Raw genomic sequence first — 19,364 nt, 5'->3', positions numbered from 1 at the left:
ATTATATATTCAGGAATTTTCACAAGTCTAAAGCAGATATTGAAGTGATCACTTGCAGGGATTTGGCCTCCAATGTATTTTTGATATTCTGGATACTTAGCATATTCTGAGTTTTCCTTTCAATAAATCAGAATATCACAATAGATACTTAATTAGATCATATCAGAATTTAATTACTTTCCCTGTAAAGTTACTTTTTTCAGAGAAATACACTTTCAGATACTTATTATTAAAAATTAATAGAGAAGGTTTCTCTGATATTTTTAAAAGGTATTCCTCCTCCCCATTATTATCTAATAGCATTTACCATGTGGTGCAATAGTAGGACATGGCTCTAGTTAGATAATAATTTAGTTTCTGTGTAATATTAACACACAACCAGTCAGTATGCTCTGCTGAATCATTGTTTTAAAGCAGAATTATAAAATGTGCCAAGTAATTTCCACTAAAACTCTGCAAGGTTACTGCACTGGTAATTATTGACATCTATGCCAACCTTTGAACATCTTAGATTGTATTTGTTAATTTTATTGGGAAGAAAGCTAACCTGTTCTACTGTTCTCTTTGAGTGTTTGCTGGACTGGGCACAATAGCTAGTTTTGGAGACACTAGGTTACTGAAGAAACTGGCCCACCCCTTGTTCAGGGGCACAAATTGTCTTCTCACAGTTTCTATGTGAAGAGAATTTACAGGTTTGGCAGCAGTCACCAGCTTGATTTTACAGCTTCCTGTTAATAATAAACTTCAGTGGATGAAAACTTTGTTCAGTTAAAAAAAAAAAAAGTTGTACAAACAGGTTCTTTTCTGTGACGACTGTGCTAATAAAGTCATTGCTACCTATGTCCAAATATTCTGCACTTGCAGAATGCTTGCTTTTGACTCTGAAAGGTACTGTGCTTTTGTAATACAAAAATATTTGCTAAAGAATGGAGTTTACTAAACTGCTGTTGTGGGATTTTTTTGTGTGTGTACTAGGATTTAAGATGTTTATTCTTTTGCCCTGGTTTGGCTCCACTGGTTTACAGCTAGGTAAGTTCCACAGCGCAAGGCTAGGCATGTAATGAACCTGTCTTGTATTACATTTGTGGCATTTCAGCTGCAGTATACTCTTACATTTCTGAGAGGGGCAAATAACTCTGTTGTTTGTGACTTACCTCTTTAATTAAGGATCCCATGTAAAGGGCACTGAGTGGAGTTTGTTCTGCTGGTTTGACAACCACCGTGTTTCCACAACAAAGGGCAGGGGCAATCTTCCAGATAAACATAACCAATGGGAAGTTCCACTGAAAGACAGATGAGAAAGTGTATCCTATTTCTAATACATCACCAAAATACCCAAGCCTTTTCTATTATAATTGTGCAAATTTTCAGCTGGGTGGTTGAACTTTTTGTTGAACTCCTTTCAGAAAGAAGATGTTTAGAAAAAAAAAAAACAATTGGCAAGCCATGTAGTACAAAGACTGGGGATATTATTTTATGTATAGGTCCAGAGGATCTAAGGTTTTAGTTACAAGCTAAAGAAACAAGTGTACTCCTTTAACAAAGTATTACAGGTGGTTGGATTAGTGGTGCAATTGGGAGTTTTCCTGTCTTGAATGGTCACATCCATCATCAGTTCAGTTTTCCAAGGGGGAGAAGGTAATAACACATAATGCTGGCACTGCCCTCTCCCCTGGAGGTTTCACTGGCATCTGTCTGTTGTAGGAAGTTCAGGCAGACTGAAGAGCAGCTGAATGCTTTGGATCCCATATTCTGCAGTATGAGGGACAAAATGACCAGGGAAAGCAGGTTTGCCCCTTTGAGAATATTTGCTATAGTTTGGATGGCATTGAGACCATGAGCCTCAGCTCAACAGATAACTTTTTGAAATGGGGATAAAGGCAGTTAAGAGTTACCTACTCTATCAGAAAGGCTAGGAGAAATATACATGCAACAATTTTTTTTCCTCTCCTTGTCTCCTTCCAGACTCAAACCAGCCCCAAAAATAATGGTAGCATAAATAATATAAAGTGAGAGGTCATAGGGTTCTCTGCATATTCATTGTTAAAGTGGAACTGCATAAGTGAAAGCAAGTGGAAATGGTGACCTATCAAAAGTGATTTGCAACATACACATAGTCTTCACAGTTTTGGTTTATATAAAAAACTCCAGTTTGTTGATTCATATTTTGATAGAGGGAAAATTAAGATATACTCAGAAATACTTAACATTATATAAGGGAAGTCAGTATTTGTACTAACTGCTGCTTGTACTTCCAGGAGATAATTATATTTCAAATGGCTATATCTAATGTTTCTAGCTCTTTTGCATAGCTTGACTGAGGGTTTATTTGAAATATCTTGTGACTGACCTACAAGAGGATCTAAACTAGCAATTTCCCAACTCTTGTAGGGACTGGATACAAACATATTCAAGCAATGTTCTCTGAATCAATGTGGGCGTCTAAAGATACAGCAAATTTTCAAGATCAACTTAATGATGTCAGGAACACGAGCAGGACCCACATGTCTGAGCAGAACTTATAGACAAGATGACTTTTTCAGAATCTGTTGAGTTGTCAAACAGGTCAGGTGAGGCTGCTCATAACTAACATGTGAAAAATGGTGGGTGGACTAGGAGAGCTGACTGCATACAGCTATTTTCACAGACACCCATCAAAAGTACATAGACTTTACAAATAAATTTAGAAATCGAGCTCCTCAGCTGTTTTGAATGATCAGACTGAGGTAGGCCTTTTGAAACTTCAGTTGAAAAGAGGGAATTCAAAACTGGGAATTCAGCTGTGCCAAACAGGAACTTTATTGGACACATTCTTTGTTCTACAACTTGTATCACCATCATGGTAAATGAGTCTTAGCCATAAACAAAGATCCAGATGCCTGAGTGCTGTACAGGAGCATAACACATATTCCAGGTCTTAAAGGACTTATTGTTTATAGGCTTATCGGCTTAAACATAATAGACTGTAAATATTACACTCTCCTACATGTTTATTTCTAATTCTTTGAGTTTCAACAAAACACAATTTCATCTTTCAAATTATTTTATAAACCAAACTTTTGAGATTTATTTTCTCTCCATGTACATGGAGGAGAAGGACAAGGTGGGACCAAAATGATTGATCACACATGATGATGAATTAGAATTACAGAATTCAGGATAGCCTCTATCTTTCAGGACCTGAAAATTTCTGGTTAGTAATGTTTCTCAAATGCACTTGCATAGGCAAAATTTCAAATGCATTTCCATTTGTAATGAGGAACATTTGTGTTTACATAAATGGTTCCAACTTACAGGAATAATTTGGCCACACACCCCAATAGGCTCATGTCTAGTAAATGTAAAAAAGTTTCCATCTATGGGAAAAAGAAATAAATTAGGCATTCAGACAAAGCATTTGTGAGAAATAGTTATATCACAAAGATGATAAAGTAGGGTACCAAACTTAGCTGGATACAATTTTACTTATAAATGATATTTTCAAAATCTTAACTATGCAAAAAGCCATAAAGTACATCTGGATTCAATGTCTACTTTCTTCATAGCTCCAAGGTTTGATTCTTCCAGTCTGTCTTTTTGCAGTGACAACCCTGCTTCTCAAAATGGTATGCACAGCACACCAATAAGCATTCCTCATTTCTTTTTTCTTTTATCACCTTTTTTTTTCTATCAAAAACTTCTCCTTTAAATCCTAGGTACATATCAGACATTTCTTAATATTAGATCTTAGCTTAAATCAAATCCATTAAATATAAAATTCTCTTTGATTCACACAAATATGTGTTCCATTAAACCTAGTATAGAGGCCTACAGGAGGTAAAAAAGTTGAAAGTATTTATCACTATAGTTTTACTTAATTCCTTCTTTATTACGTTTTTCTTAATTCCTTCTTTATTACCATTCTTTTCTTTGTCTTGCTGAGAGAAGGTAGCTAGAGAGACAATGTTTTCATAGAGCTGCTTAATGGGAAAGGGAATGGAATGAAATTTTCATAAATGCTGTTTCCTCATTCCTATCTTGTAGTACTGTGCCTAATACATTATCCAATCACTGAAGTAAATATTACTGCTTTGTGCTAATCTTTGCTTAAATATGTAGACACCCAGGTCTCACGACTGTAGCCTTATATAAACTATACACTGCCATGCAAAAGTGGCCTACCACATTTCTTATATGTACACACAGGTTAAATTTTTTGGTTCATAAACAATACTTGTTAGTAGTGTAGAGAATAAGAAAGAAATGTGAAGACCTACACTAAATGTTTAAACTGAGAACTATGATAACTCTTTAATAATCTATCCTAAAAACTTTTGAAAATATTTTTCATTTGAGATATTTTCTGTGTTGCACAACCTTTAGATAAAAGTCAGTTATTTACAGCTTGTGTTGGCTTCAGTTCTGTAGTTTTGTTATCTTGGAGCTACTCACCCATTGGAACAGTACGCCCATGGATTTTATCAGCCCAGCCTGCACAGTAGCGTAAAGTTTTGATGCAGGCACCTAAATCCATTAGATAGGCCGTGGAAAAGAGCTTCCCACCATCAATGGTTTCCATTGTCTGCAGAGAACAGCAATTAAACAGTTAATATCAAATATTGATAATGGCTCTTTTGCTTGTGCTTTGTAATCTAGCTTTTGGAAGTTCACTTTGAGGATTTCAGCTTTAAATAAACATTTAGATTAACTCCCCTCTGAAGAACACATTTGGAAAAAACTGAATATAGCAATTTCAAAGTGAGAAACTTTCATGATGGTTTATTTGTATTAAGCTATGCAGATATCATGATCATAATGCATTTGTAGTGGTAAGATTTACTCAAAAAACATCTCTCCTATATGAATCAGATGCACAGTTCTACTTTATGTTAAATATTATGCAAGCACAGATCAAGAGATTAGGAAGTATTATTAGTGCAAATAACTGATGAAAATAAAATATCAGCAAGATTCAAGTCTTGTAAAATCATCCTAAATACACCTTGATTGTTCGATGTGCAAAGGAAAGAACTGAGCCATCTAGAACTCTTAAGTGAGAAAAATTTGTTATGCAAAATAAATAGTTGTATGGAAGAGAGTCTCCAAAGAGGATTGTTTTCCAGACAAATCTAAAGAATGTGGTTTGGATTAATTTCCATGCCCCTAATTATTGGGACGTAAAGATCACGAGCAGTTCTTAAATAGTGTCAACATATTTTTGACACTTCAAGACTATTTTTCTCAAGCTTTCCATTGAAGACCTTTAACTCTATGAAAAATCTTGCCACAACATTCAGCAGGAAGAGCCTAAAGTATAGTTATAAAATCGAAACTATAGTTTCAAGATGTAATCAGATTGGCATTCTTTAGCATTTTCAGATGGATCAACAGACTGATCCTCCAATAATAGTTTTTCACCAACAACTCGCCTGTGAAGTCCATATTTTTAGTTAACTGGACCTGTTTCAGATACCATACTTGGGAGGAGAACAGAGCAATGCTTGATGGCTCTCAGCAACAAGGTACTCATTATATGAGATATGTCCGTGCCATTCTAGGCAATGTATGTGGCACTGTTTTCCTTCTCTTTGGACATGGGAGAAAATTCTTCCCTGGCCTTAAATTTATATAATCTCTAGATTTCAACATCACAAGAGATTGAATTCTAAATAACACAATTCTCAGTGGCTCTTTCAATACTTTGCTTTGACTTACTCTTTTTGGCTATCTACAGGTCTGCTGAGCCGTTGAAGCATCTTATCAACAAATAAAGCAGTGAAATGGAATAATTTTAATCCTAGTCAAATGTATGAACACAGAAACATGACTTTGCTATAAGCTTCGGTCATCTATTTTGATCTGTAATCTGCAGGAGCATGTGTTACTCTATTGTACTAGTTTAGCAGGTAGGATAAACTGTGAGTGGAAAAAAAATCTCTCTTCATCAAAATCAGGAAAGCACTTTACTCATACATACCTTTTCTAAAAAGGGAAATAATTTATAAGATTATTAGGTTGTAGGAAATATAAATAAAGTCAGTAAAACAGAGACTTGATAGAGGCCACAGAGAAAAGCAATTCTTTTATATTATGAAAATGGCAAATGTAAACAAAAAATAATTCAATGTTCCACCTTTCCTGTAGGAAAAAAGATTGTATTTTCATCCTCTTTACATTTGTAGTGCCTTAGACTGTACAATGAAGAAAGAAATGCCAGCTCATCCAATTATTTAATGCACGAGAGGGCATACTGGTCATTTAGAATATAGCTCAAATCTAGCATTTTAAAGGACATAAGATCCAGCCACACAAGGTTTCTCCTAGAAAGCTCTACTATATAATGGGCAACAGATGCCTAGCAGATTTTGCATAGCTGAAGATTTAAATTTTATGAGCTTATCTACAGTGTGTTTTGTGGCTAATGGCTAAATACTTCAAGCTGTAACTGGATCAGTCTGAGTGATGGTCCTGAATGTGGATGCTCCTCCTTCTCTAAGTTTTTATACTGTTTGCAGAAAACCAGGATTTATCTTCAGCACAAGCAATTATCCCACCTAAATTTTAATTCCAGAATGTGCTTGAAATAGCAGAGAAGTCACCTTAATAATAGTATCATAAGTGGAGTTGAAAACGTGGAGGAGGATACTAGGCATTATCAAATTGGTGGTGTATTTCTATTTTATATGTCATTTCTTGCCTTAGTGCACAATCTGTAGGTGAGAGCATTACAAGTTATGTGTCTTCTGTTAAGAGTAGTAAAATAGCCAATACACAGTTGTTTCTAGAGAGAGGGCATGTGGATGTCAGCCTGGCCAGGGAGAGAGAAACAGCAATCATTTCTCACAGTGGCTTGTGAGAATTTTTATGGAGTTGTAGGAATGGGATAACTTATAAGTAGAAATAATCTGCAGGTGGTGTTTTCCCCTTTTGTTTTTCTGTTCTTCTCAATGATGGCGTGTGAGAAAGATGTTTTTATTAACTAGACAATAAAGTAGAATGTATTGTATCAGTCTTTATAAGCTGGAGAATCCTTTTTGTTAAAGCTTCTTTTTTATCTTCTTGCAATTTGGTCTCTCGTCTGTTCTTGTGTCATACTTGGAGCAAGGGTGACAAGGGTATCATTCCCCAGCACTCATGTTATTGTTCTTTTTAAAATAAACATTGCTGCCTTTGGTTTTGGTTAAGCTTTATAATTTGTTACAAGTTGCAAGCTTGAGTTAATGAAGGACCGGTGATAAGAAAATATAGAGTCATGAAATTCAAAATTTCTTCCAGTTCTGACTTTTATCATCTATAAAAATGGGGCTAGGCTTTGAGTTTAGGCCTTGATTCAGACTTTGGTTTAGACAAGCATTAACCATGGGATCAATTTAGTGTGCCCTTAAGAATCAGTGATTCAAATTGAGGTGGTTGTAGGAAGTTTAAGTATCACTTTAAAGCTAATAAAAGTCTTTTGTGGATATAGGGTGTTAATAGACCAGAGTGCAAGCAAGCTTAGAGAAGTCCATTTGCTACAGAGAAGAAAACCAAGTATTGAGACAGCCTAGGCTTCCAAGGAGTAGTCATGTTAAACACTCTTGTAGCTTTCTGTAAAAATCAGGACTTTTCTCCTTGTCCTTTTACTCACAGCTAAAATCAGACGATCCCTTTCGACTAAGTCAGCTAGTTTGCTCAAGAGCCTTCCTCGCTCTGAAGCATCCATTGTACGCCATGTTGACCCGAGCTCAAAAGCCTTTCTTGCTGCTTTAACTGCCTTGTCTACATCTGCCTGTGGAGAAAACAAAAACACTTACATGATCGATAATTGGTTCTGTCATAAGCCTTTTTCCTTTTTTTGCTGTTCAATGTGTAAATCTTAGCGTAAGTTTGACATATAGTTGAAATAAGAGAAAAAAACCCAATCTAATCAAAATTAGTACCAGTAATGTTAAATACATGGACTATTTTCTTTCAAACACTTCTGTTGTAATATCAGGAATGTAAAATTCTATGAGAAACAGATGGGTTCTCAAAGTTTCCAAAATAAAAATATATAAAATAAATCTATTTGTAAAATTTTTGATTTTTAAGCCCTTCCTACACACCAAACAATTGCAATAAAGATATAATTTATTATCTTTTATTTAGAAAGAGATGCCTGAGTGTGTTAGGTAAAAGCTTAATTACTCATAATCTGAAAGTATCTTAGAGGGCAATGAAGACCAAGTTAGAAAAGCCTGTTCCTTAGGATATTTCATAAAAGGAACACAAATTTATTATTAAGGAAGACAGATTAAGAAATGGTTTTTTGAAACTTATATAAATATTTCTGTATAAAATTACTTTAAAAATTAAAAATAAGCTATGTTTAAAAAGCTAAGCCAAGCTTCTTTGAAGTCTAAGCACTATCATGAAGTTAGACAGCTAATTGGTCTGTTGATGTTTTTTATCGCATATTTTGTTATTTATAATTTGTTTTTCACTATAGAAGAAAAATCTACAATGAAACAATTCTGTGTGAAGGGTATTCCAGGATTCTAGAAAAAAAATTGCAATTTCTTGAAAAAAGTCTTTTAGTACTTGGAATTCTTCTGTATTTCAAAATTCTTGTAAAATTTACCAATTACAACAATGGCATAGAAAAGAGGTTTATTCTAGTTTTTTGATCAGAACCAAAAAATTTCAAGGAAAAAAAGAGTTAAAAAGAGTTTCTTTATAGGCCACATTTCCCAGAGAAATTTGCATGCAATATTTGAAGGATATCTTTCAAACATTTTTTGTTTGCTAATATCTCCTCCAGGGAAATCATTATCAAGGTTGACTACGTCAACAAATTCAACTAAGTCAACACTATAGTCAATTGTTTTAAACATGAACTAGATCTTGAATATTTAAGTGGTATTGGTTGTCATCAACAAATTTTAAGAAGGTCTGAGTGGGGTGTGTTGGCATGTGACTTGGAAAACCCAGCACAGACCTGTGAGGCAGAAGGCCACAGAACTTCCAAATGTTTTTCCAGGAAATTTTGGAAAAGAAGGAAGGAACTATATGAATAGCATAGCCATTACTGTAGAATAATACTGACCAGTCACCTACACCAGGTAGCTGAAATCTACCAAATTAAGAATTGATTTTGTTCAGAATCTGTCAGCATGTTGTCAAACACATCATCACTATCTGTGAACCCTATCATAAATTTTCTACATCTTTGTAATAGGACTCAAGGACTGTGGCTTGGCCTTAACTGGAAAAGGAGAAGGAGAAAAAATGTCATACAAATATGAAGGACATAAATATATATATAAATATATAAAAAAATATATATAAATATCTGATGTTCTTTCTACTAGAAGTGCAGAAATAATTAAAACTGAGAAAAATAATATAAGAGTAATATAGGGCTGTGAATGAAAAGGAAAAAAAAAATTGTCCTTGAACTGTATGAAATATAATTTCATTACATAAATCTACACTATGAGTATAAAAATTCCTTTCTGAGCCAGTTTAGTTTTCTTACAGAAGTACATTTAGTTTCCATATGCTGACCATTTGGTGAGCTGCTTTATTATTACTAGGGGCCTTTAGAATTAGGAATGGAGCTTGAAAGAGCCATCAAACTGGAAGAAAACAGTTCCCAACCACATATATGTAAGTTCTTTGTAATCTCTTATTTTTTAAAATACCACTGCAAGGCAGTGGACAGCCCTTTGTCAACCCTATTGAATGCACAAATTAAATTCCTAAAATCTCTTGGCTCATTATCTGAAGTCTAGCCTCTTGCATATTAGGTTCATAATGACTGTGTAATTTACTAGATCTGCACAATTCACTAGGCAATTTAGTTAACAACAGTTGTCATTACACATTAGTTTGCAAAATTATTGAAGAGAAAGCAAACCTGTGATTTGAATAATATTATCTCTTCACTTAATGAATTGGTAGAGAGCTTGTTAAGAAAGAAAGCTGCAAAAATTTTGAATGGTAAGTGAACAGTTGCAGGTTATAAGTAATTTAATTTAGGGATGATAAATTATCCGTGTCTCAGAATTACTTATAGATAGCTGGTATTAAAGAAAAGAAAAACCTTTGAAAAACTTCAGGTGTTTAGATTTTTAAAACAATTTCATTCCAGGAGAAATAATTAAAAGTCAGACTCTCTCAGCCATATTTCTCTAAGAAAATGTTCAAAATGTGACATCATTAAGACCTTCTTGGCATTTTGTAGTCACTATTGCTCAAGTACTAGACAACATTAGAAACAAAGGTTATTAGATGAGATTACAGACCAGAACAAAAAAGATTTAATGAGAAGATGATTCAGAATGTATTTCTCAAAAGAGAATTTTATTCTGTGAATAAAATTTATGTGAATTTTTGTGTGAATTTTTGTACAGTAAATTAAAATATTCTGAAAAAGTATGTCATTATTATATTGCCAATATTTTTTGGTGAACTTATAACACAGACAAACTTACAAGTTTTACATTAGGTCTACTGGATAAAAAGGTGTTTAACATTTTGATGCTAAGCTCAAAAAACTCTTGTTATACAAAACATTCTAGAGATGCATATTTCTTGCCTAAAATGAATATATCATTTTATGAGAAATGTGAAATAAAAATCACTTTTGGATGCAAGATTAACTTTGAAGTGGAAATATAGAAAATTAAATACATATGTGCAAGAACCAAACCAGTAATTATAAAACCAGCTTTATTTCCAGTAACAGTCAACTTGTGAACTGGAAATTAAAACTTTGTTTCTTGTATTTACTTTCTCAGAATATTTTAAGAAACACTTTCTTAGGTCTGCACTTTTAATGCTGTTAAGCACATTGTCTATCCTATTAAGAAAACCCAAAACTACCACTTTTCTTACATTTAAGCTATGTAGTAGCACTAGGCAAGTCCTGTTTGCAAAAAAACCTCAAACATAACAAAAATATAGAGGTTAGGGCTCAGGTTTTCATCATGTTTTTGATTACATGGTATCTGAAACTTTTCACTAAAGAATCTCATAAAAATTAAAAAAAAATCTTTACAGTTTTGAACAATATTTTTAATCAACTGCTTTATTGATTCAACACACTTTAAGGTAAATTTTGGTGAATTAGTGATTATCTGATAGGCTACCTTCAGCTTGAAAGCAATTTTTAGTACTATGTTCCGATATGATTTTCACAAAACAAAATTTTTGTAGGAGGCAGTACTGAGACTACAAATAGCTAAAAATATTCTTGGTAGTGATCATCTTCACAAAATTTGTGGGAAGTGATAAGTATTTGCCTTTTTTATATTTTCTATAAGAAAAAGCCTTATATAAATTTGTAATGAAGAAAATGTAACAGAATAATAAAATAAAATCCAACTAAATTTTTAGATGTCAATGATCATTGATAATAAAAAGAATCAATAATATTAGTAAAACAAATCAGCAAAAAATATTTCTTCAGAACTTTTCTCATATAAGCCTAAGGGAAAGCAGTTATTCAGCTTACAAAAAAATATTATGCCTTATTAAAAAAGGGTTTGTGAAAGAAGGTATACAGGATGAAGCTTGTCCATCTGAGGGTGTGCCTTCCTACTTTTAAGATGCACTGAAATTAAAGTTATAGTTAAGGGCAAGAAAGAAGACCCTACCTTGTCGCCTTCTTCAACCTCACAGATTTTCTCTTCAGTTGCGGGGTTAAAGACTGCAAATTTTTTGCCGCTGACTGAATCATGCCATTCATTGTTTATAAATATCTCCAGGGGAAGAAGAAGTGCAATAATGTTAGTAACACATATATAGCTGTTGTTTGTTCTATGTTTTGGTGCATAAACCTACCTTTCATAGCTGAGACCTGCCAGATTGACAGAAGTCTGAACTATAGCTGTTATTACATTATTCTGAAGACATGAGCAATCACATATACACTTAACCAGGATCAGTTTTTTTAAAAATTTACTTCCTTTGGAGAGGAAAACTTTATCTACATTGCATTTTTACTTTGTTTCATGTCATAAAAATATGCTGTTGTAAAGTGGTTCTTCCTCTCTATGAAGTAGAAGGGAGCTTCAGCCCTAAATGACCTAAGGAAACCTACCTAAGTTTCCCATACTCACAGGGTGGTAACAATTCAGACCCTTTCTGTTACATGGCTTGGCAGAAATAAACCTAGTCCTTGGATTTAGTAAATATAGTATATTGAAATAAGAATATCTTGGAGATAACTGTTTTAATTAGCTTTGCTTTGATCTTCATTCTCTCCTGCCAAAAAAGAAAATCCCAACCAAAACTAAACCAAATCAAACCATAACCACAAACAAACAAAAGCAATAGCAAGGTTTTTTGAAATTGAAGCTGAGAATCAAAACAAACCCTATCACAGTCAATTGAATGAGTTAAAGAATTATGGAATGGATAAGGCTGGAAGGAATCACAGTGGGGTCATATGGTCTGATCTCCCTGCTCAAGTAGGGTTATATTAGAGCACATTGTGCATAATTTCACCCAGATGGTTCTGTGTGCTTAGGACATACAAAAGGACCTCTGGCTGAAATTTGAAGTACTTATCTCTGTTCACAAATGCAAAACAGAGCCTGGGCCTTACCTGTGTGTGCACAAGATCTGTACTACTCTAGAGCTTGCCATCTCTGGGGCACTGTTGGTAAAGTGATCAAAGTGCTTTAATTTCTTTTTAACTGTAGGTTAACCTTGAAGCAGAAAGGAAATGTGCCTTGAAAAGACCTGATAAATGCACAGCTGTTGAAAAGAGGAGGATAAGTTGCTAATAAGTGTTTTGTACACCTCTTGGAGTGGGCATGATAAAGTATACAGTCCAAAGTTACCAGTACCTCTCCTTCTCTGCTTGACCCTCTGTGATCTCTAGGTTCAGGTCAGTGCTGAAGTGGGTCTGCCATGCTAATCTGTACTACCAGTATCTCGAGCCCACCCTCCTGATGCTGGTGGGCTGGTGCTGCCCTTCAAAGTGGCTTCCAGTACCATTGCATTCTAGGAATGTGTATGAGATCTCAATTGTGCTCACCTGCAGGGACATGTCAGACTCTAACTCACTCTACCAGGTATTTTGAGCTCAAATTGTGCTTCTTTCTAGAGGGAACATGTCTTGCCCCACAGTTAGTTACTGGAATCCAGCAGTGAGGTCAGCTAGCACTCTCCATTAGGACAAAGTACCTAGTGTTGCTGCTCAGAGAAACAGGAACTTTGAAATAGAAAACCAGAAAATACTTTGGTGTAGGCAAAGTAGATGATGGCTGACTCAAGACATGGCAAGATAATATCAAGATTCTAGAACTGCATGATAAATGCTTTTTGTCACAGAAACTTGAGGAATAAATCATTCCAGCACAACTACATATGCTCTTAAAATGTGACAGATTTCAGGGAATAAATATTCTGCATAGTATTATAACTGGTTGAGTAGTTGTTAATTATTGGTGAATAGTTTATTAATAACCATTAACAGTGATATAATTAATATCTCTAAATGGATATGCCAACAATCTGTTAATATATTAATATCTTCCTGTATTCCACTAATACAGTTCTGTATTTTTCTTCTTGTCATTATGTGGGCAAGTCAGACAGTGTCATTGCCACCTCTGACCATCAGGACTGACAAGCAGACTGATCAAACTGATCAAACTCCTAATCTAACAAAAGTTGTCTGTGAAATAAATATCTAAATCCATGGAAATTTTTGAAAGGTGATGAAGTCAGTTATAAGAATATCCACACAAAATTCCAGTTGTGGTGAAATCGTTACTATGACAAAAGCCATTGTCAAGAAAAGAGACAAAGTAAAAGGTAAATATTAACACAACACTGCTATGATGTTACAGTATGCCAAATTCATATCTGTCTGTGAAAGGAATAATAGAAAAACATACCATTTTTGGAAATATTTAAAGTGCTTGTTTAAATACTACATTTAACACACCAATCAATATCACCCATAATATTAATTTAGAATATGTATTTTATTAATGTCTCTAATACCATTCCTGTTTAAAACATAACTTCATTATATATATATATATATACAATATTGTATCAGAGTTGTATAAATCAAACTACCCATATGTCTTTCATAAGCTAGATAGTGGCCTTGCAAAATGGGGGCAAGAAAAATGGGAAGAGAGAAAAAAAATCAAAACTCTCATATAAGCTGTATTAGCACATGTCAGGCAGTTGTACTCATTAATGTGCATACAGCCATGCTCATAAAATGCTGTGGAGTATTTTCTACAAACAGGATGTGGATCTCTAAATTCAGCCAACACTGAAGTACCAACTAATAGCTGCCTCTATGAACGGCCTTGACCTGCTGAGGAAAACAATGCTTGGGATCATCTTACAACAGGTTAGAGTGTTTTGTCAGTGAGTCAGAACTCCACTGACTGCTCTTCAGACATAAATGCAAAGGACCTACCCTTCTGGGGCAAGTGCTGTGCACTGGGTTGTCTGTGGTGACTGTCTGCAGCTCACCAGGTTTAGGGCTATAAATTTATTTTGCAAAGATTTAGAAATATTGTTACAGATGTTTGTAACTGTTACTTCGCTGGAATTTTAGGAGAGATGATTTTTTTTTATCGTTTCAACAACCCAAAGAATAAATGACTATGCAGATTTCTTTGCAGTAAAATTGGAAATACAGATTTCCAGTAGATGAGACTGTACACTGTTGGAGCTTAGTATTTTAAATAAAGCACAGGCAATATCAGTCAAAAACCCTCTGATGTCTTTATTCCTCAGTGTCATAGAGCAATAAAATCTTGTATTTCTGAAATTATTTATTATGATCTAATACCATCCATTTGGTGTTGAAGTTACCTGCAAGGCTACAGTCAGTATTTCTGTCCTTGTTTACGCAGTTGATTTCATCACTCAGATGAAATCATTCACTGAGCAGAGAAAGGAGACACAAGACCTGAACTTTGCCTTTTTTTTTTTTTTTTTTTTTTTTTTTTTTTTTTTTTTTTTTAAACCATCTCTATAGTTTCTTTTCCTTCAGTTCTGGAGTATTTTAAAAGAATTGTGAATTCATTCTGAAGTATCTGCTGATGGGAAGTGCCATATTTGTGTCTGAGCTGCACAAGAGAAGAACGCATTTTACTCTGTAGAGCTTTGCCACTGACAAACAGCACCACAGCTCTGCTGAAAGAAATGTTAGGGTCTTTACATTAGGTGTCATCATCTTTACATTAGGGTCTTTACATTAGGTGTCATCATAACTTTTTGCTATGCAGTCTGTACAGGGTTGCAGGCTTCAGTGCCTCTGCAAAATAACTTAAAAGTACAGTTTAAAAAGAAAAATTCTGCTGTTGCACTGATCCCATATTCAGCATCTTTCTATAAACTCACTGCTTGTTCAGGAGGAATTTATATATAATTCACTAATATTGATTTACATTATGATTCATACAGAGATCTTGCCAAGAAAGGTAAGGTAGACATTCCCTAACTTAGCTATTAAGGATAGATTTTTAAACATGGAAATAAAGGTCTAAACTATCTTCTGTTTAGATATAAGAAACTCTTCCAAACTTAGTGTATGAAAAAGCAAAGTGTCTTCCCACCTTAAATCTGTCCCTGACTATAACAAAACTTTTATTGACGATCCTCTTCAAATGAGCCCAGTTTCCTGTTTTACAAATATAAATGTGATCACCAGATTTGAGCCCTTGCTTATCTGACTGGTCTCAAGCTTTCTTGTGTGGACTCTAAAGCAGGGAATTTCACAAAGAGCACGTTTTTACAGGCCAGGAACAATGAGGAGGCACCAGGGCTGAGGCTGGACATGGGCTGGAGGCAGTTCAGCATCACTTGTGTGAGGTGGTGCACAGTGCTGAATAACTGTTGTATGTGTTTGGTCCTGCTTATATAGATCATGATAGCCACTCAGGTATTCTTGAGTACAATAATTCACTGCAAATTTACTTGGCTGTAAATTGTAGAGATACAGCTAAGCCTTAAAGTTATGTAGCTCAAGACATGGCTCATTTCAAGTGCTACTTTACTAGTCTCAAAATATGTTATGGAATCTCACTGTATTATTTGAGCAATAAAATTAAAATATGTGGTATTTCTTAAAGTACTACCAAAGAGTGAAAATTTAAGCTTTAAATAAATATGTCAATATAGATGAAATCTCTCTTTTTTCTTCCCACTTAGGTTTTTCCTTACAAGAAGTTTATATCTGGATAATATTCCATGTAGCTTTCTTTCTCTCCCTTGCAATATACTTATTGATGCAGGAATTACATTTTATTGCTACAATGGACTAATATTCAGAGAATATACTCTTTCTATTAAATATTATGTAATTTTTTTGATTTTCCACTTAGTGACTCTGTGTATACAAAGTGAGCTGATCTTAGAAAGAATAAGTTTCTATTGTACCTTTCTAGCTCATTACCTTTCCCCAGATATTCCAATTATGTTCTTGAGCTTTTATGTCTGACCTTTGTTTTTGAAGCTAGTGGCTCCAGCATTTTAATGTTCAACTATAATTTTTCTTTTCTCAGAGTGTCTTACCCTTCCACACTTCCTGATATTCCACATGTGGCTGAGCAAGAGAATGTTCAGCCCTTTTCTTCCCCTCGTGCAATTTGACAACCTAATAATTAACTAATCTGAGTTTCTCTGACTAAAGGAGTACTACAGGGTTTAGTGCATGTGAAAGCATAATGACAGAAAGCATTTATCAAGCTATCATTGTCTAATTCCTCCATGTTGACTAATTAAAATATTTACTAACACATTTTTAGCTAGTTACCAAAACTTATTGGGTTAATGGAAATATCTTTAAAGGAGGTTCATATATGAAACCAATTCAAGATTACTTTATGGTTCAAAATCCAAGCCAATTTCAGTGTTTAAAATACATTTGATTTAATGCCTGAAAGTCAAATTTCTTGAAGCGTGTTAAGTGTTATACCATGTGTAAAAGGCTTACTCTGAAATATAGCTATACCAATCTATAGATGATATTGTTAAGTGAATAATGTGAAAAGCCACAGATGATCCCAAACATAGAAAATAAAATAGACTGTTAAATAGAGTCCTTGGACCATCTCCTGCAGATCTCTCTTCAGATCCTTTTGTGATAACTGTCGGTATTATGCAATGGTAGAAAAAGATAAATTGGAGGTTGCAAAGATGAAGGATCTGGTTTTAGCTGATTTGAACAGAAAGGTTAATACATCAGCACTAATCAGTGCTTCCCTCCTCTTGATCCTTCCAGTGTTACTAGTCACTCACATCCCATATTCCAGCTTGTATGTGAGAATGAATGGGATAGGTACACAAGAGTGCAGAGGCCTTATTAAATTGTGGAATAAGTGTTGCATATGCGGTGACATTTCTATTTTCCCAACTCCCTATCCCTTAGTACACTACTGGGGCTGTCAGACAATCCTATGTGATATTTGAAGAGAGGAGGAAAGCATTGCAAAAATCAAGTCCCCACAGATATGTGCTAGATTTTATAAACAAGTGCATTGCTTTTCTACACAGTTAGAATTTATGTGCAGCTTTTAAGGAAATTGTACCTATTGTCAAGGCAAAATAAATATTTATTATGTGACACTCTCCTTGATTGCACACTACAAACTAGACTTTTCAACAATGCTGTCTGTCTTTTGGTTGCTTTTTTGTACTAACAGAATATATAGTTAATAATGAAATATTTTAAAAGGATGGAAGTATTTTCAGGAATTTGTGTATTGCATATTCGGTTGCTTCACTTTGTGTTTTTCCCATATTAATTGTTTTCCTTTAAAAAGCTAAAAAAATCAAATAATAAAATAATTTTTTTGAGACAGGAAGAGCAGTAGCAGACTACTACATGGCAGAACTACATATCTTTCCTGTTAAATATTTACAAAGTAAGATCCTGTGTTATTTATTCAAGAAAGACATGTAGTGGAACATGGTAAAGTTTTTTTTCCATTAGAAAAAAAGGATAGAATGGAAAAGGATGGATAGGATGGAATTTAAAAGAACTAATTTAGATGAATACACACTTTAGGAGAAGAAACTAAACAGTGTTTCTAGAAAATAAAATTATTTTCCTTGCAATGGTATCAAGAAAAATAAAAGAATATTAATCAAGAATCTCCAGTATTAAGTCCTTTCTGATCAATTCAAACCTGAATGTTTCAGAGGGCAAAGTTTCTGTCAGCACTTTTTCAAAGTTCTAGAAGACATCTGTTTGCTACGATACAATATTATGATATTAAACCAGCAAAGGTCATTAGAGCTGGATCCAGACCTTCTTTATCTGTATATTTCTAACTATGTGAAAAGAATTTTCTATTTCAAGGAGTTTATGGTAATATTGCATAGTGAGATTGGTAGACTATATCTAGTTCATTAGCTACTTGTTTACCTGAAAAACAAATGCAAAACCAGGTTCATTTTCTCTAATGTAAATATGTGGCCAGAATTAATTTGGTTTTAGTTTTGTTTTCACACATCCCTTTCCATGTAAGCTTATCTGGTATAATTATTTAAATCTTATTATAACACAATACAATATGCAAACATTTTAATTTGCTGTTTTAATTCACTGTTTTGAAAAATAATATAGTCAAAACATTTCCTTCTTTGGTCCATTTATACTTTCTGGTAAACTTGTCACTGATGAAAATTTGTTTCAGGAGAAAAACAACACCCACACCAAGTGAAATATGGAATGATTCTATCATGCATGCATGTATAGGTGCTTTAAATTAGGTTAAAATGATCACTGAAAATCACTTGCTAATATGTGTAAAATCAGAATTCAGCCAGAATAAACATTTAAGGCACTGATTTACAGTGTCTTCCATAGTTCATATAAGGTTAAAATTTGCATATCTTACTGTCTGAAGTGAATACATAAGAAAGATGAGGAAAAGCAAGTGCTACTAACCTTGGTATACTTAATTTTCAGATCTTTTAATGGTTCTGGCAGCACTGGCATAACTGGAGCAGGATTGCCATCTGAGCCTTGTTTATCCATGATTTCAGTTGAAAAGTTTGAGGATGTTCCTGGAACACAGGTGAAATAAGGTATAAAGGGAATAGAGTGGTTTTTACCCCGACTGAGCTCTTAGCTTTATTTGTGCTTTTTATCTGAACCAGCCATGGTATATTTGCATACAGGAATATGATTGGATGAAAGAATTCATTGCAAAGAGAAAATGACACTACTTATTTTTATGACCAAAAGCCTTTTCAGGGAGCTGAGACCTTGGTAAAGCACATGCTGCTGAAACAATCTGCCTAGGCAGACACTACTTTACTGGAGAACAGAGCTTGAGACCTCCTCATCTTACCTGTAAAATTGCTTTCTCTCAGCAGGCAGGTATCCAGATTCTAAGGGAGCTCCTTCACGTGAAGGCAGGTCTGAAGGTAAA

The 19,364-nt window shown here is 34.3% G+C and overlaps 1 protein-coding gene across 1 annotated transcript in view; it reads right to left on the bottom strand.

Annotated features, from left to right (window-relative positions):
* Window positions 1-19,048, bottom strand: part of ALDH1A1 (aldehyde dehydrogenase 1 family member A1) — a 31,044-nt gene extending 11,996 nt beyond the window's left edge. The window contains exons 1-6 of the mRNA XM_021541520.2: window positions 18,878-19,048; window positions 11,598-11,702; window positions 7,607-7,747; window positions 4,432-4,561; window positions 3,295-3,356; window positions 1,155-1,283 (exon numbers count right to left, since the gene is read on the bottom strand). Coding sequence (XP_021397195.1) covers window positions 1,155-1,283; window positions 3,295-3,356; window positions 4,432-4,561; window positions 7,607-7,747; window positions 11,598-11,702; window positions 18,878-18,967 — 657 coding nt within the window. The 5' untranslated portion in view covers window positions 18,968-19,048. The remainder of the gene's footprint in view (window positions 1-1,154; window positions 1,284-3,294; window positions 3,357-4,431; window positions 4,562-7,606; window positions 7,748-11,597; window positions 11,703-18,877) is intronic.
* Window positions 19,049-19,364: the final 316 nt, after the last annotated feature.

The sequence above is a fragment of the Lonchura striata genome, chromosome Z (genome assembly GCF_046129695.1).
Source record: "Lonchura striata isolate bLonStr1 chromosome Z, bLonStr1.mat, whole genome shotgun sequence".
In the NCBI taxonomy this organism is placed as follows: Eukaryota; Metazoa; Chordata; class Aves; order Passeriformes; family Estrildidae; genus Lonchura; species Lonchura striata.
This window is presented reverse-complemented; position numbering and strand designations above follow the sequence as displayed.